Raw genomic sequence first — 18793 nt, forward strand, 5'->3', positions numbered from 1 at the left:
GAGACATGGCTTAACTGGAAAGGGGAATGATGATGAAGTGATAATGCAGGCCAAAATTGTGATGTAGTTAGCCAACCAATAGGTAGTATGCAGTACAACAACAGGGTCTAAAGATGTTACAAACTTATCATCCAGCACTAGCCCTTGTCTTTAACTTGCCACGTTTTTAGACTGTCTAGTCTAAGATTATACTTTCTAACCTTTGGGAAGGACTAGTAAACTTATCTCAAATCTCCTCAAACCACCTGACTTTCTGTGACTACTTCTGTATATGTTCTGTATCTACATGCATTTACCAGTGTTCACTCAGACATTAAATCAAGTAAATACTTTTTAAAGATAAACTCTGAAAGGGATTAGCAAAAAGAAATGTGTGCTAACAACAAATCAGTAGTCAAAAACATCTCTGGAAAATTCTCCACCAAGAATGCAATCCTAGCCTGAGTGCAAAACTTAAACATTGGTCCACTGCTGGCTGAGAGTACGCAAGGCTGGATATTTTGCAGAGGAGTCCGAAATCTGAAGCTATTTCCAGATTCCAAGAATCAACTGGGAGCCTGAGTGTTTTTTTGTTTTAGTTCAATAAACACATACAACCTGAATCATCTTTTTTTTTTTACTATTTATAACCAATTTTACATTTTTGAGGTTTGTTTCCAAACTTCTGGAGGCTACTGTATACAATGTTTTCTCCCCAAATTGTAGAAACACAATTATTGCAGCTTTTGGTGTGCATTTCAAAAACAAAAACTGAACCCGTGTTAAGTAACTGCTCTGTAGAGAACGTGTCTCATCCCTCTTTCCTCATAGATTGTAAAGCTCTTGCAAACAGGACCTTCATGCCTCTTGTTTCAATATTAGTCTGCTACTCTGTAATGTCAGAGTTTGTTTGTACATGAACCCTCTAAAAAGTACTGCAGAATATGCAGGCGCTATAGGATTATTATAGTATGTACAAGAAATACATAAAATTCTTATGTTAATATATTCTCCATTTTAGAATTGTCACTAATGAGCCAAGAACCCTCTACATTTAACAAGAATTGTTACAATTTGGTCGTTGTTGAGCTATCAAAAACATTATTGCAAGTGATTGTTGGTGGTTTGAAAAATTGTTCAAAGCAACCTTCCAGTCAAAGGACAAACTTTATCTTCCTGGCACTAGAGGGGACATATATTATATTACCTTCTGTTGATCCTCTCCCCCAATGTCCTAAAGATCCTCTGGTTTCAGGGCCTATTTTCACTCATCCAAGATGGCCTCCACAATCTTCTAATTACCTAATGCACATTGTTCATGCATAGACCAAGGCAATTAATGCTGTTCTCTGATTGGCCAGCGCTAATCATGTGAGCAGCAATGGTAGAGAGCAGGTTAATGGATCGGTAGTCTAACACTACCGATGGACCATGTAGATTAGGTAGTCAGAAGATTGAGACAGCCACCTTGGATGAGTGAAAAATGCGTGCTGGAAGCATATATCTATATTACTCACCAATTCCACACCATTCGCAACCTGATTGGTTGTTTGGATTTACTCATTCACGGTGATTGGTTATTTGGGTTGGCCGATTCACAGTGATTGGTTATTTGAGTTGGCTGATTCACGGTGATTGGTTGTTTAGGTTGGCTTGTGTAGAAGTGGGGAGTAAAAGGCTAATATGCGTCCTGGAAGCAGCAGATCCACGGGCATTGATGTAGAAGGCCAAGAGCAGGTAATAAAACACCCCCTCCAGTCCTTGGACAGAATTTTGTCCTGAGAACAGAAGGTTGCTCCACAGGTGCCCATATAAGCTCCGAATCTCTGCTGATTGCTCGTTAGCAACTGTATCTGTCAATTGAAACAAATGAAAAGTCTAGTTGCTGCCTGGCAATCAGCGGAGATCTACAGCATGTATGGGCAGGCACCCTAAATGGGCCTTTATATCTCTAGATCACCTAACTTAAAATCCCATGATCTCATACATTTCAGGGTAATGACATAAGAGAAAGAGGATACCTACAAAAATGAAGACAATCTCGATTATTATTATTTTGTATTTAAAATACAAATTGTTCAGATTTTACACTTTGAAATCATACATTTTGGCTTTAAGGGTTAATATAACCCAACTCCACCTTTTTAAACAAGGACATCAGTGTTAAATTATTTTAATGAGCCGTTTATGACATATGTGTTTAATTGATATTTAGCCTGGCAGATCATCCCTCCTCCCCCCTCCCTGTTTTTTACGGCTGGTAACTGGGTATAGTCCAGGAAACAATGAATGTCCCTGACTACTGGAAGAATCTCTTGTCTGGCTGCTGATCCAGTGGTGGAAAGAATGGTTATGGTTCAAAGGTTACAAAGACCTCTAAACTAGCTGTTCCCATCACCTTGTTTTTGCATGTCGGTACTCACTTCTTGACGTGTGATAACACTAAACGTCCCTTTTACTGTACTATTTGGACATTTTGAAGCCACATTAATAGATTTTTATGAAATTTTTCCATCTTACAAGAATAAACACGGATTTTATACTTATGCTTAATGCTGTATAAAAGTGTGGAAGAACAACTAAAGTGTCCAGTAGAGGAACATGAAAATACACTCAACTATTTAAAACAATGTTAAAGAGGACCTGTCAGCACTTCAGACAGATCAGCTCTAGAAAAAACTTGCATTCCCCGTTAATTCATTCTGAAACATCTTTCCCTGGAACACCGCATTGTGCTGCACCTGTATTATTCCCCTGGAAATCAATGGATGACTAGAAGTTTAAAGGGTTGTCAGGTTACCAGACAACATGCCCCCTTTAGCGCCCACTGAGCTAAAACAAGAAAAGGAAGTGTATTTACCCATTCTCTGTGGCCATGATCCAGCGTTTTGCTGACAGATGATGTCACCAAAGGTCAGGTGATCACTGCACCTAATCAGAAGTTACGGCACCACTGTTCTGCACTCCTGGCATCATGGCACCCAGGATGTGAGTGCTGATGCTTGAAGAATGAGCAGTGACACTACAGCGGTCACCTGACTTCCAGTGACATCATCTGTCATAACGCAAGCCACAGTGGGGCGGCAGAGCTTGATTGCAGTGGAGTACGAGTAAGCACACTTCCATTTCTTATTTAAATACAGTGGGCACTAAAGGGGGCAAGTTTTCTGGAAACCGGACAACCCATTTAGAATCAGCTTTCTCAATGATGAGAAGAAATGATGATCCAATATTCTTACTCTATGAGGAATGCAAGGGTTTACTGAAACAGACATGTCAGGTGAGCCGACAGGTCCTCTTTATGAATACAAACTGCAGTACTGTAAATGTAAGGACATAATACATTCAGACTCAATATTGTTAACTACATAACATAGGAGTTCAGTATCAGTTATGAACCACAACAGCACAGAGATTATTCACAAGTTATAATTGACCAAAGGTTAAAAGGAACTTGTCTGCACCTTTGAGCCCCATAAACTATGTTATTGGGCTCAAAAGTGAGGGAACAGGTAGCTGCCTTTTTATATTCACAAAGTCCCCTGTTTCAGTGCTGTGCCCCCAAGAAAACCGCACGCACACACAAGGTGACTCCTTTCCGAAGGCTATGTGCACACACTCTCTCATTGATCTCTATGGGCAAGCGATTGCACATAGCCTTCTGAAAAGAGTCCCCCCCCCCCGTGTGTGTGTGCCGATTTCTTGGGGGCACAGTGCAGGAATGGGGGACCCAGTGAGAATCAAAAAACAAAAAAAAACAGCACCTTGGAACCTATGTTCTCCCACCTTTGAGCCCCACAACATAGTTTATGGGGCTCAAAGATGCTGACAGGTTAAATCTAACTAAGCTGGTCATATACAACACAGGGAAAATAGCATAAAAGAAAATTGGAGCAATTGTGCACCCATCTCTCTTTTTTTTCAGATTCTTTGAAAAATAAAAAGCAGCAACCTGATTTCTATAGGCAACCGTTTTACTTTTTCCTTGCACTAGTTTTGATAAATGTCCCCCATCAAGTCCTAAATATCATCTAAAAAACAAACGTCAGTGCTTCCAATAAATAAATTAAATGTGAAGGTGTATGTGAGCCGTGGCTGCAACAATTAGAGAAACACATGCCTCAGCACTCATCGACACTTAATATCTGAATAACATTGCACAACGGTTTATACTAACCACATAAAAATACAAGGTTCTTAGCTTATATTTTGATCAAATCATGTGGGCCCATCTTCCACGTCTAGGCGAACCTTATTGGATGAGTATCCAGCTGTAAAAGACACCTCTATTTGGGCCATTTAATTGACCTTTTGGAAGTGTTGACTTTTGTGTTCTATATGCATTGCATGGATGGAGGAGTGGCTGCCCTCACTTTTGTATTGCACTCTATTTACCCAGATGTCCTAAGTAGCTTAATGAAAGTATATAGCCAGGTATTCAGTTTTTCCTGAGTCCATTAGATTCTTCCAGTCCAAATAGAGGTGTCTTTTAGAGTTTGCTACCCATCCTATAACGTTTACCTGGATGAGGCGAATGGACCCATATGCTTTGATCAAAATATGTGCTAAGAGCCATGCATTTTTGTGGGATTAGTATAGATAACAGTTGTGCAATTTTATTCAGATACTAAATGTGTATGAGTGTTATGGCATGCGTTTCTGTTACCCCCGAATAGGTATCCTAATTATGTTAAAATAACTTTCATATTCTCAAAGAACAAGATCAACCTTAAGGCTCATGTAATGCAAGAGCCCAGTTTTTATCCTTAGTATGGAGCCATACAGACACCAATGGACTTTGTGTGTACAGAGTTATCCTTCTCCAAAAGCAGCCATTCTAGGGAAGACTACTTCTGTACATACAGTCTCAGGGTGCATTCACACGAACGTATATCGGCTCGGTTTTCACGCCGAGCCGATATACGTTGTCCTCATGTGCAGGGGGGTGGGGGTTGGAAGAGCCCAGGAGCAGGAACTGAGCTCCCGCCCCCTCTCTGCCTCCTCTCCGCCCCTCTGCACTATTTGCAATGAGAGGAGGTGGAACGGGGGCGGGGCTAAGTTCCGGGAATTAGCCCCGCCCCCGTTCCGCCTCTCCCCATTGCAAATAGTGCAGAGGGGTGGAGAGGAGGCAGAGAGGGGGCGGGAGCTGAGTTTCTGCTCCTGGGCTCTTCCAGCCTCCCCCCCCCCTGCACATGAGGACAACGTATATCGGCTCGGCGTGAAAACCGAGCCGATATACGTTCGTGTGAACGCACCCTTATAGAGCATCCTGCCTCTCCTTTCTGTTAGATGCCTTACAGAGTCATATGAAATTGGAAGCATACATGTGCCTCCATGGAAGCCTTAAGGCTTTGAATAAAATGGGAGCTGTAATACGTCTGTGTATATAAGCTGCAATAACCCTCTTACACAGACGACGATCGTTCAGATTTCTGTGCCCCGTAGGAATCAGAATGACAATCATCCTGTGTAAATGCATGCAGCGAATGAACGAGAATTGTATGCAGAAAACCGAACGTGGTGCCGTTCAGCACAAACAGTAGTTCTTCACTTTTGAACTACTGTCTGCTTACTGTAAATGGAGGCGGTGGGGGAAGAACCTTCTCTGGCCCGCTCCACTTTCATTCCGGCAGCGCTGTGAGTGATATCGACAATACTCGCTCCCGTGTAACAGCAAGGAAGCGAGCATCACTGGGATGAGTGTCAGGCATCGTTTGTCCGACAGCTCATCCTGTCTAAAAGGAATTTTAGCATGTGTGGCATCTTGTGTGAATATATCCTGACACCTTCAATCTTGACTTTTTTGTGATGAACATTTTCTTCTATTCCATGAATACTAGCCCTGTTTTCTGTAGTCATCTCATAATGACTTTTGTACCTTAGTGCCCCTCCTCTCACGTTTGCATACAAGACGCACATAGTACCATTATTGCACCTATAGAGCAACTTAGCCGTAGTAAGAGAAGCTTCAAAAGGAACATAGCACTGGATACCTTCATACATAAATCCTCCTTACGTCTACTGTGGAAATAGTCCTGCTGCGCAGAAAGTTCATTCCACACATTTCTGATGACGAAAATAGCAGGAAGAGTTACAGGAAATAAGCCTTGATCACTGAGTAAAACTATTAGCGAATAAGTAGGACACTTGAGACAAAACAGCCAACACAAGAGGACAAATAAATTCATTAACGAGGCACAATCCGTGAACTTTTTTATTAGCTCCTAAATACAAATTCCCCCATTGTTCTGGCCCTATTGTTTTCCCGTGAAATGGATTATTCAGCAGATATAAAATCTTGGGAGTCCGGAAGAAAGGGCCAATGACCGCAGCTGAAATACATTTCATATTTGGTCTGTTAACGTGGTCAAAATTGAAGAGGTCCAAAACGCTGTAGGGTTTTGTCTCCTGCCCATTAGAGATATGCTTACATGCGGGTCAGTTGGTGCCAAAGACTGGATGGCATGATGCTCTCAATCTTTTCCAGCAGAAAAGTGAAGGGTGTGAGCAGAGTCACGAAAAACTGAAAAATAAAACAGAATATGAGCACAGTGTCTGGGTTCCAACACCACATCAGAGCCAGCTTCATTCCAGCATGCAGAGGGAGAAATAGAGAGTTATTCCCTCTACATTCAACACATGCAATAAACCCAAGTCTGGTGTTATCTAATTCCTGCTTCAGAGACAGATCTGTCATTTCTCTTCCAAGGGGAATGCAAAGGAAATTCTTCTAATACAGTATGTGCTATACAGGAATCTGTGGCAGTAAAGGTAATGTCATGGGAAGTATTAACTCTTTAATGCTTCCCCCTCTATAGAATGTACACCAATTGGCAATTTTATCTTTTTCCCATACTTTTATCTATGTTCTGTTGGAAAGAATAACTATTGCAGAACGCTCTTATGGAACTTGATGTAAATAGTAATATTTTCATTCAATGATAGCACACACAGGTATGAAAAATGGGAAGGATATGAAAAGCAAAAGTATTTTAGAAAAGTGTAGAACTTCATATTTTGTGACAATGAAGCTTGCTTTACATAAAAGTCTAAAACCTGCTAGATATTTTAAGTTTTTCTATGAAACATAAAAGTATAATAAATGAACAAAGGCATTTGTATAAAAATAAATAAAAAAAAGGTTTCCTTTGGGGATCAAATACCATATTTTTGGATAACGACAAAACGGTTCCAGTAATTACTGTAAACTGTCCATTTTTGCAATAAGTAGGTATTACAGTTAGTATGCAATCCAAGCTAGATTTTGTTTAAAAGGAGTTGTACCAAGATTGAAAGTTATCCCCTATCTGTAGGATAGGGAATAACTTGCTGATTAGTTGGAGTCTCACTGCTGGGACCCTTGCCAATCTCGATATTGCGAGTCCTGTGTACCCCTTCCTCCTCCCCACAGGGTTACTGCACCACCTGCAGTGAGAAGGAGACTGAATGGAGTGCGGGTTGCAAAAGTGCTCCATTCACTGTGAATGGGGCTGCCAGGATACGCGAGCAGCACTCACTCGGGTATTTCCATCAGCCCCATTGAAATGGATGGACTGTTGATCGCACATGCTTGCCAATGCTCTTTTCATGCTCATGTCACTGCGAGGGAAGAAGCGATATCCACAGTGACTGGCTGAACAGGTCACAGGAGTCCCATTTTGCAATTTTTCAGATCAGCAGGAGTGAGACCCCCACTGATCAGCAAATTATTCCCTATCCTATCGATAGCGGAAAACTAGTCATCTTGATGCAACCGCTATAGCCATAACCAACCAATTTGTTCAGTAGAACTAACCAACATTTGTTAAAAGGAACCTGTCACCTCCCTACAGCCCCATGAACTAAGTTATGGTGCTACTAGGGGAGGTTACCGGGAGACGGTTTAGGTATTTTTTATACTCGCCTGCTCTCTGTGCTGTCACCCGCCAAAGATTACATGAAGCACTGAAATCTGACTCTCCAGATTGCTGTGCGCATGTGCTCCCATACAATTCTATGCTTCACAAAGACCTATGAGGTCGAAATGTTCCATATAAAGGAGGAATAAGGTTGTTATTACCATTTTGCACTTTATATGTTGTCACATATACTTTATTATTTTGGCCTCCGTCTGACCAATGGACTGCTATGGAAATTGAGCTTCCCAAGCATACATACTAAATATATGGCAAAACCTTGATCTGAATGGAGCCATATAAAGAAGAACCAACTGCCCTATCTCTTATTCAGAAGTAGCATGGAGGACATTATACCGCAGTACTGAGCAGTGTAGCTGTGAAATCAGAACTGGAGGTAGATAAAAACCTTATTGCAGCCATGTCTCTGCATCTCCCTCTCTCTTCTTGTAGCCGCTTCCTTCTCAACACTCTATAGATTTTTTTACGGCAATAGCTGTAACCACATCCCTCAGTGTATGGGCTTCTCAGTAAATAGACAGTGCAGAGAGGAGGGGCAGAATCTAATAAGAGCAGAATAACCTATATTATAGTTTCTTATCTAGTGTGTATGGCCTCACAGGCTATAATGGGGCTGTGTGCTCTCCATGGAATTACATGAACAGCGCACAACCTGAGAATATGGCTATGTGTCACTAGGTTAATATTGCACTAATGCACTAAACAGCTATCTTGGACAATACTCTCTCTTTAAATAATTTTTTTCATTACACTAAATGATGGCCTATTGCTAGGCTATAACCAGTGTCCCAGTTTGGCCTTACAGACTGTTAAGAGTTTTATAAGTTTTTTTTTTTATGTTCACCTCAAGGACAAAACATTCTAAGCCTGAATATTTTGGTTGTGTGAGTTTAGCCAACTGGCTATTGTAAAGACAGGAAGAAGTAATCTTGTATGTGATAAGATATGTTCTTTCATGGATGGGTTACATAGAAATACAATGTTACAGTTTAGTTTAGTGACCCACAAAGCCAAACAAAGCTGTAAAGAACTACAGTGTCATAAAATAACATTTGCAGGGTTCAGTAAGACAGCAGCACCTTTTTACTCAACACTTTTTACGAAGATGTGGCCCATTAAAGGATCACTGACATTATAGGCATGTGCTGATGTTTAAACAACAGATTCCTGCTTCAGAGCCAACTCTTGGTCCCTTATGAACATCAACAAACCTTAGATTTTTTTTTTGCTTTTGCTTTACAGTGTGGTTTCCAACATTACAATTTCCCTTCCCATGCTAGGAAATGAAATTGCATGCAAAATACTTTGGCACCTGCTTTCAGCATTGTTTTTAACATTGTCTGTGCCGGCTATTCATCCCTTCTGATTTTTTAGTTTCCAGTGATGACAGCTATCTTTTAAAGGAATCTGTCTTCACATGCTAAGCCTTAAAGGTACTACTTACTGGGTCACTAGAGAATCCATTGTTAAAGGACCTGTTCCACTTCTAGTTTTACGTACGGAGCTGTTTTGATGCAGGAAGCAAACAGTTCTCTACATCACATAGTGGCAAGGGATGGTATTACAAGCCGAGTCTCATTCACTTTAATAGGACTCAGCTTTCACTGGGCCACTACTCAATGTAAGGAACTATCTTTTTCCTGCAGCAAAACAGCTTAGTACTCAAAATCACTGACTCCAGGAAGCCGCTCATCCCTAGGGCGCCTTGGCGGCCTATCTGCCACTGATGACCTATCCTGAGGATAGGTCATTAATAGGTAGAAGTGGGACAATACCTTTAATGCTATTATACGGCTGGTCACAAAGTCATGTTTTTTTTTTATTTAAGTGTCAAATTTTGATGATTCTTTTCTCATATTGATCAATTGCGTATATTAAAATCCAAACTACAGATGCTAAATTATCTCCGGATTGAATAGGGTTTTCATTTTAGAGAAATGTAAGTTTCATAGTAAAATTAAAATTGCGTTTCTACCAACTTTTTTCTTCATATATTGCAGTAGGTGTACCTTTTAACTGCTCATTTGTTTACACTAATGGCCTACCGGAGCCCTGGCAGCATAGTTATTGTGTGTAGAGAATAGGTTGGGGAATACAAATTTGCTACAGACAAATATTGCTCTCTGAGTACCACCGCTAAACTTTCTGAATGTGCATTACTCCTACTTAACCACACCTAACTTTGCTCCATTTAGCTATTTTTCTAGTGCTCTTTTGGGACTTGCGGTGCTCCTTATAATAAAGATTCTACGGGTCTTATTCTTGCACACTTGGGATGCATACGGAGTAACCAGCTCTCGTGTGTCATAGGCGCTTACTATCAGAGGAACAGGAAATGGATCTGGTGCTCATGGACCAGATATGCAAGATTACCAATTAACATTATAACTGACCGTAAAGGAGGAAAAAAGATTCAACTCCATTATAAATGCGTGCCTGAAAACAAAGATCAGTGAGGGTCCTCTAAGAATCAAGTCCATTATGGCGCATGTGCAATACTTTACAGTGTAAATGAATAGGACACTTTCCATCCAAGCTCTCGTGTGTCCACTTCACAATACCTCCATAGATTTTAGGAAAAATGATTGCCCCTATATAATAAAATGTACAAAGCAAGAAAATGTAATGGAAAAGACTTAATGCAAGTGTGAATATAGTCTTACACAGCTCTACAGTGTAAGGCCTCCATGGAACGTAGGCTCTTGTCCTCTATGATATGGACATGTGAGAAGTTGGATATTTAACATTAATAACACTTGAACGTCAAGGCTATGAGTGGAATTAGACTTTACCCAGAGAGGTCTAGTTGGTATCTATGGCCATATCTTGCCTAATTTACCCCCCTTCCGCTGTTTTTTGCTCATGCTATTGAAAGCAAGGCTGCAGTGTGTGCAGTGAGCTTACTGGCAACACAACCACATTGAATTAGAATGAATGAGCGAATGAAGCTAGTCATTGTGATCTTCCACCCTGGTGTCTGTATATGTGTGTGTATATATAAAAGGTGTGGATACTGACAGCAGTAAAACACAGAAACCCATTGTAAGCGATGGCATTGAAGGTGTTACATGCCAAGTGATTACACTTGGCGGCTTCTCACTTTTCAAATCTATATTGGAGTGGCAGAGTGAAAGCTTTTTGGAAAGTCAAGTCACTGTGAAGCCTTTCAAAAGATGTGTAACAAAAGAGAACAGGCAAGCAGAGGGGAAAAATACATCAGACACTGCTTTTAATAAGAAAATCCTTCACAGTCAGGGTTTTATTGAAAGAAAATCCTGAATTCCCACAGACCAAAGGGATCAGAGAATCAAAAACTTCAGCCACGGCCTGAGCCGAAGCGCTTTTGGCTCTGAAGTTTCTTGCTAGCATCAAAGTGGATAAAGATTCTTAAATCTCCTTCATCTGCACAGAGGTGAGAACAATGCCTTTATCTTATGGGAAGGCCATAAAAACCGAAAGACAGGATGCAGTCAGAGAAGGTGGAAAACCTGCTATCTTATTACCATCTGGACACTGGAGGCAAAGACTAACAAGAGGCAAATCTAAGTGAAACTACTAGATATTGCCATTTCACTTCCTTAGTATATTTACTTCATAGACTTTCAGCTTCACAAAGTAATTGTAGCACCGTAGTTAATTACCATTGTTCATTACACTGAAAAACTTTCTATGCAATGTATACTAAAAGTACTTTTACACAGGCCAATAAGATGCCCAAATAATGACTTAAACAGGCGATTATCTGCGACTGTCAGCCCGTGTACACACGGTCCCCAACAGGGCGCCGGGCAATTATGGGCACTGAGTGAGAAGTCGCTCAGTAGTCGCTAGTCCCTTTGTTCCAGTGAGCTGAAACAGAATGACTACTGAGCGACTTTTGGCTCAGCGTAAACAGGAGTCACTCAATCTCTGAGCGAATGGAGAGGGGCAGCCGGAAGGCATCTCTAGCCCACTCCACTTCCGTTCTCCGAATGACTATCACATGCCTATGTGCCCGACAGTCGTACTGTGCGAAAGTACCTTTACAAATTAGCAATTGAATGCAGTAACAATGTGCCCGTTCTTCCCCATACAACTATATAATGCATGTATTTGCCAATTTAAGGAATGCACTTACTATAAGAGAGTCTATAATCATTAACCCCTTAGTGACGGAGCTTTTTTGCTTTTTTCCATTTTTGTTTTTTCCTACTCCCTTTTAAAAAATCGCAGCTCCTTAATTTATCCATCGATGTCGCTGTATGTGGGCTTGTTTTTTGCGGGGCGAGTTGTATTTTTCAATGGCACTATTTATTGTACCATATAATTTACTGAAAAACTTTTAAAAAATTCTTAGCGGAGAGAAATGGAAAAAAAAACGTCATTCCACCATCTTTCGGTGCGTCCTGTTTCTACAACACAAAAATTGCAACAAAAACGACCTGATATTTTTATTCTATGGGTCAGTACGATTGCTATGATACCAAACTTGTATAGTATTGTTTTTGCTGTAGTACTTTAATATTTTTTTTAAAGATATTTAATTTTTTTCAATTATTTTCTGCGGTCATTTTGTGTGCGCAATACCTTTTTTATTTTTATCGTCGACGTAGTTGAGCAAGGGCTCATTTTTTGCGGGATGTCCTGAAGTTTCCGATAGTATCAATTTGGAATACATATGACTTTTTGATTGCTTTTTATTGCGTTTTTTCTGGGAGACAGGGTAACTAAAAAAAGTGTATTTCTGGCGTTCTTTATTTTTTTTTTCCAGACGACGTTCACCGTGCGGGAAAAATAATGCACTACTTTGATAGATTGGACTTTTACGGACGCGGCGATACCAAATACAGATTTTTATTTTAGGATTTTAATTTTTTAATAATGGATATGGCAAAAGGAGGGTGATTTAATTAAAAAAACTTTATTGATTATTTTATTTACATTACTTTGAAGTCCCCCTGGGGGACTTTAACATGCGATGCTTTGATCGCTCCTGCAGTATGACGTAATGCTATAGCATTACATCATACTGCTTTTTTACAGGCAGTCTTTCAAGCCACCCTGTGTGGATGGCTTAATAGGCAGTCTGCTAAGGCAGCCCTGGGGCCATTCATTAGGCCCCCGGCTGCCATGACACCTGCACGGCTCCCCCGATCTCACCGCGGGGGGGCCGTGCGGGACCCCCAAACAGTGTTCGGGGGATTTAAATGCCGCTGTCAGAATTGACAGCGGCATTTAAAGGGTTAATAGCCGCGATCGACCGAACGGCCGAGCGCAGCTATTGCCTGCGGGTGTCAGCTGTAATAAACAGCTGATGCCCGCGCTGTATGGAGGGAGATAGCACCGCTACCTCCCTCCATACACGTCCTGCAATAGCAGGACGTAGTTTTACGATAGGGCTGTCTCTAAGGGGTTAAAAGAACCACTCTGGAGAAAGGGGAGTAAATAAGAAGATGGGTGGAGCGCCTCCTGCTGGTGTGCAGGAAAGATCGCTTTCCCTATAGGAACAAATTAAAGGAGATGTCCCGCGCCGAAACGGGTTTTTTTTTTTTTTTTAACCCCCCCCCCGTTCGGCGCGAGACAACCCCAAGCAGGGGTTAAAAAAACCACCCGCACAGCGCTTACCTGAATCCCGGCGGTCCGGCGTCTTCATACTCACCTGCTGAAGATGGCCGCCGGGATCCTCTGTCTTCATGGACCGCAGGGCTTCTGTGCGGTCCATTGCCGATTCCAGCCTCCTGATTGGCTGGAATCGGCACGTGACGGGGCGGAGCTACACGGAGCTACACGGAGCCCCATAGAGAAGAGGAGAAGACCCGGACTGCGCAAGCGCGGCTAATTTGGCCATCGGAGGGCGAAAATTAGTCGGCACCATGGAGACGAGGACGCCAGCAACGGAGCAGGTAAGTATAAAACTTTTTATAACTTCTGTATGGCTCATAATTAATGCACAATGTACATTACAAAGTGCATTATTATGGCCATGCAGAAGTGTATAGACCCACTTGCTGCCTCGGGACAACCCCTTTAATGAAATAAACTAAGTTGCTGCCACAGTCCACTAACTCCAAACCGTTTGTAACGGAGTGTAACAATTAGATTGAAAGGAATTGTGAACATTTGTGGACATGCAGGCGCAACTCTCAAGAAATGGTATTCAAGTACGTAGTTGTACCCGCTGCTCTCAAGAACGCTAGTGAGGATAGGAAAAACCTCTGCTATATCCCACAACGATTACAGTCATTTCTGAGGAAGGGGCTGCGTCCCCAAAATGCGTTAAATATTGGCTGTTTTTTTTTTTAAACCTTTAACAAAGAAGAAGCTGGTAAAACTACCTACTTGAATACCATGTCAACCTCCATGTCCACAAATTTTCACAATTCTATTCACTCTGGACAAAAACCATTTTTCCATCCCTGCACCCCTCCTCTGTCACACTCTGGAGGTCTCCTATATATATATTGCAGTCACTTCCATGCAGTGCATCCTCCTGTCTGATATTAATCTTAATGCTGGGATTTTTTTCCTGCGTACTTTCTCTATGCTCTGCCAACACTCCCATGATGCATCAGCACATTATCACATAAACAGCTAGAGACTGTACCATCACACCTAAAGGGAGAACACAGCCATTACTTTCTGTATTGTACATTCACCCAATTAAGTTACAGACCATAAGTATACAGTCAGGAAGCTGAACTACACCCTTCATTAGAACTGTGTGACAGGAGCCTCTAATCATCGTCAGTAATTGCAATAGGAGTATCTGTGTCCCCTCTCTGCACAGCTTGTGTGGTAGGGTCTATCAAACAAGATTAAATGGCTGAAAACTGGATAATTTGAGAGCACATAAACCCAAGTGAATCTGAGCTGGTCAGAATGAGATCACATGACCACTTAAGAAGGACTCAAGGAGTTTCAGAAAAAAGTATAGCTAAACAAAGGAATACTAGCTGACTTATATGTACTGAGGGGCTAGTTACATAATACATTAAACAAAATCACCAGATTTAGCAGAAATACAAGCATATTACTCTTTTTGCACTTTATATACCTTCAAGGTCCTTCTGCCTCATATTTCACAGCACAGTGTACATTATGCCATGTGCAATAGAATACTTTTGTGAGTTGATAAGTATATCAAGGTTAAAGAGATTGAAAGGCACTAAAAATAACCTCTCTTGGATAAATCAGGTTTTTTCATTTTTTAAAAAAAATCTAAAGCTGCTGATGCGTCGAATCCCAGCTCAGTTTTTGGATCACTCTTTGATGTCACCTCGGAAATCATGTGAAATCTATGGTCCGCGTGTTATAAATCAGAATGAGCTAAGCAGATTATATATCTTGTACTTTATACATTTAATCCCTCTTCATTCTGGGTTTGGGAGTCCAGTGGGTGGTCTTCCTCAGTGATTGACGGCCTTCACTATGTATGTGTACATACAGCAATGGCTATCAAACTGTGGAATAGGACCACCCACTGGACTAAACCCAGGCTCAAGAGGGATTCAATGAATACAAGTTGTTCTGAATCTTTTCACACAAAACTAAAAATCTGCTCAGCTCCTCCTGCTGCTGTATAACATTCAACTGAACATGCAGTCTCATCTGCCATTGTGAACAAAAAAGAAAACTGCACAAAACCGTGATGTTTCCCCTGTGTTTCATGAAGATGTTGTATATTAATCTCATACCAGCTTCACTAGATATCAGAATAGCAACAGTGGAGTTATATAGCAACAGTCTGAATTGGGTCTTTGTGACACACCTTTACTTCAAGAGTTGATTGAGGGTCTGACCACACTGTGTTCTGCACCATGTGTTTCATGTGCGGAGCAAGGAAGTATGTCTCAGCCTTTCCCAACTTTCCGTTGATAAAAAAAAGACCAGGCATGCTGAATATCTACACCCTGTGGCTTACTTCTCTCTCCCCAAAGGGGTAAAATAAGTGAGAGACTACAGTAAAGAACTACTAAACATTAATCACACAATTAAAGGGGTTTTCTGACATTAAGATATTGATGACTTATCTTGAAGATAGGTCATCAATAACAGATTGTGGGGATCCACTTCTAGGATCCCTGCCAATCAGCTAACTGAAGTGGTCATGATGAAAAGGTGAATGCAACAGCAGTTTCACTGCGTTCACTTAAAAGGAACTGAGCTGCTAACAAGCCATGTGATTGATGAATGTAACGTCCCATACACGAGAAGAGGCTACAGAGCTAAGTCGAACAAAGTTGCTTCTTCAGATAGCTGATCAGTGGGGATTCCCAGCAGAAGGTCACCACTAGAGATGAGCGAGCATACTCGATAAAGACAAACTACTCGAGCGAGTAGTGCCTTATTCGAGTACCTGCCCACTTGTCTCTAAAGATTCGGGTGCCGGCGCAGGTGACAGGTGAGTTGCGGTGGTGAGCAGGGGGGAGCGGGGGGGAGAGATCTCCCCACCGTTCCTCCCCGCTCTCCCCCGCTGCTCCCCGCCCCCTGCCGGCACCCGAATCTTTAGAGACGAGCGGGCAGGTACTCGAATAAGGCACTACTCGCTCGAGTAGTTTGCCTTATGGAGTATGCGCGCTCATCTCTAGTCACCACCAATCTGAAGCAGACAACCAATCCTGAGGATACATCATCAATATTTTAGTGTTGGAAAACCCCTTTAAAATCTAATAATGTAAATTAACCAGGCCATCAGTTGAAAATCTTGCCCATCACTTCCCATCGATCCGATTTTCCAACTTTTTTTTTTTATTGACACAGGGAGGTTGAATTGAGGAATTGCAAGTCAAGGAGATTATATATAATCTACCTGCCCCAGCAGGACCAAAAACGTCTAATAAAAGCAGCGTTTAAAACAAAAACATCCATACATCCACATACGTATCCAAATTCACATAAGTAGATTTGGAAGCCTTTTTCATGCACTGACTAGATTTCACACACAGCAGCAAATTTCATTCTGTAACAATAGAAAAGCCACAATGAATAGTGTGACCTTTGTTTCAACATATAAATATAACTTCTTACTAATACGGCTATAGGTTTTACTATGCTTTCACTTGGTGCGTCCTCTCCTTGAATGGAGACACAGACATATCATACGCAGACGTGTTACATTTTCTGCATGTCACCCTAATGCCTTTTAGACGAATCCTGGTAAGGATACATCTGCTTAAGCTTTGATCTGCATCACAGTTTTGTAAATCCCAATATATCCTCTCCTAATGCAATCGCACAGTCAGGCAGGATGAGATCACAGTCTGACCCTTACAAGCAAGTGATCTCCCCCTCAACTGTTCAACTGTAGACGTCTGCTGTTGGCACCACCTGAGGCTGACATGCATTATCTTCTTAGAATTCCCCGGCAAAGTTGTGTGTATAGCACCAAGGTGATTGCTAATGTCAACACAAGGCCAGAGATGGCTTTGATGTAAGTCACAGGTAGTGTCTGTCTGACTTATGATCAACATAGCTGAAAGTCTAAAGTAGAGTTCACTTTTCTGAACAATTGTAGGATACAAGACAGCTTGATTGGCACGGACCACTCGAGACTGAATCACAAAGTTAGCAAAGGTTTTATTAAGGTAAATGGCATATAACGCCTTTAGGTTCTTACCATACCCTTCCTCAACTGCAGATAGGCAATGTAACAGTCATTTTACAGCTCACAAAATGCTGCACAGTTGGGGGCAAAGTTCAGAAATGAACATTACATAAACGCCAATCCAGAGTTTCCAAAGCTGTAACTTAAAAAACATATAAAAACTACCTTTAATATATCATAATAATCTTTATTTATATAGCAGCAACATATTCTACAGCGCTTTACAAGCAGTGTGAGTCAATCGGCAGCCATTTTTGTGTATAAACTAGTAGGACATTTCCAAAGGGGAGTGCAGAAGTAGGGTAGGCGGAGGAGTTTAGATTAGGGAATATGCTTGGCCGCCCTAAAAAGATGTGTTTAAAGCTGTGGGCATTCAGAATTTAGGATGCATTGGAGAGGGAAGAGTTTAGTGAGGGGAAGACTGATAAGTAGCAAGTTGCAGCAACCAAGCCTAAAATGTATAAGGGCGATAGTAAGAGTTTATGATGTCTCCACCGTAAAGGACGAATTCAGGAGATGTTTTTGAGGTGCAGGTGATATAAGCAAGCAAGTGACTGAATATGGGGAGTGAAGGAACGGTTGAAATCAAATATGACCCTAAGACGCGTGCTGCCGAGGAGTTATACTGATACCACAGACTGAGATGGATATATCAAATTTAGGTTGGTTAGTTTTTGAGAGATTCAGTTTTACAAAGAGAGACGACAAAGTGTTAGAAAGAGTGGACAACCATTGGTGTATTGTTATAGCAAGGGTGCGATAGCACAGGTAATATATAACTGGGTGTTGTCAGTGTAGAGATGGTATTAAAACCCAAATCTACTGACAGTAGTCCAATAAGGGCCATGTAGATGGAAAAGGGGAAAGGGTGCAAGACCAAAACCTTGAGGAACCCTAACAGCAAGGAGAAGAGAAATAGAAGAGCTCACAAATGAGTAATGACAGAGATAGGAGGAAAACCGTAAGAGTGCAGTATTCTTAAAGCCAGTATAGCATAGAATCATAGAACCGTAGAGTTATAAGGGACCTCCAGCATCAGTGGGTCCAACCCCTGCTCAGTGCAGGATTCATTAAAACTTCCCAGACAGATGTCTGTCCAACTTTTATATGAAGACTTCCATTGAAGGAGAACTCACCACCACCTGTGGCAACCAATTCCACTTATCAATCACCCTCACTTTCAAAAGTTTAGGTTAGCTAAGTGTTCCCTCATCATCTGTCTGTGTATAGATAGCCGGCATTATTTTATTCCTTCAATAGTACAGGGAATATCAGTTGACATTGCATTTATGAAAAGACATATACAAAACAGGAA

At 41.4% G+C, this 18793-nt stretch overlaps 1 protein-coding gene across 5 annotated transcripts in view; it reads right to left on the reverse strand.

Moving 5' to 3' along the window:
- Positions 1–6162: 6162 nt before the first annotated feature.
- ST7L (suppression of tumorigenicity 7 like) overlaps positions 6163–18793 on the reverse strand; it is a 126935-nt gene continuing 114304 nt past the window's right edge. For 3 of the 5 annotated variants that reach the window (XM_066600042.1, XM_066600047.1, XM_066600043.1), the window contains 2 exons: positions 6411–6502; positions 6163–6311 (listed from right to left, as the gene is read on the reverse strand). In XM_066600042.1, the coding sequence (XP_066456139.1) occupies positions 6257–6311; positions 6411–6502 (147 nt within the window). In that variant the 3' untranslated portion in view covers positions 6163–6256. Of the gene's footprint in view, positions 6503–18793 lie in introns of all 5 variants that reach the window. The other 2 variants (XM_066600046.1, XM_066600044.1) reach the window with 1 other exon arrangement.

The sequence above is a fragment of the Eleutherodactylus coqui genome, chromosome 4 (assembly GCF_035609145.1).
Source record: "Eleutherodactylus coqui strain aEleCoq1 chromosome 4, aEleCoq1.hap1, whole genome shotgun sequence".
NCBI classification, from domain to species: domain Eukaryota; kingdom Metazoa; phylum Chordata; class Amphibia; order Anura; family Eleutherodactylidae; genus Eleutherodactylus; species Eleutherodactylus coqui.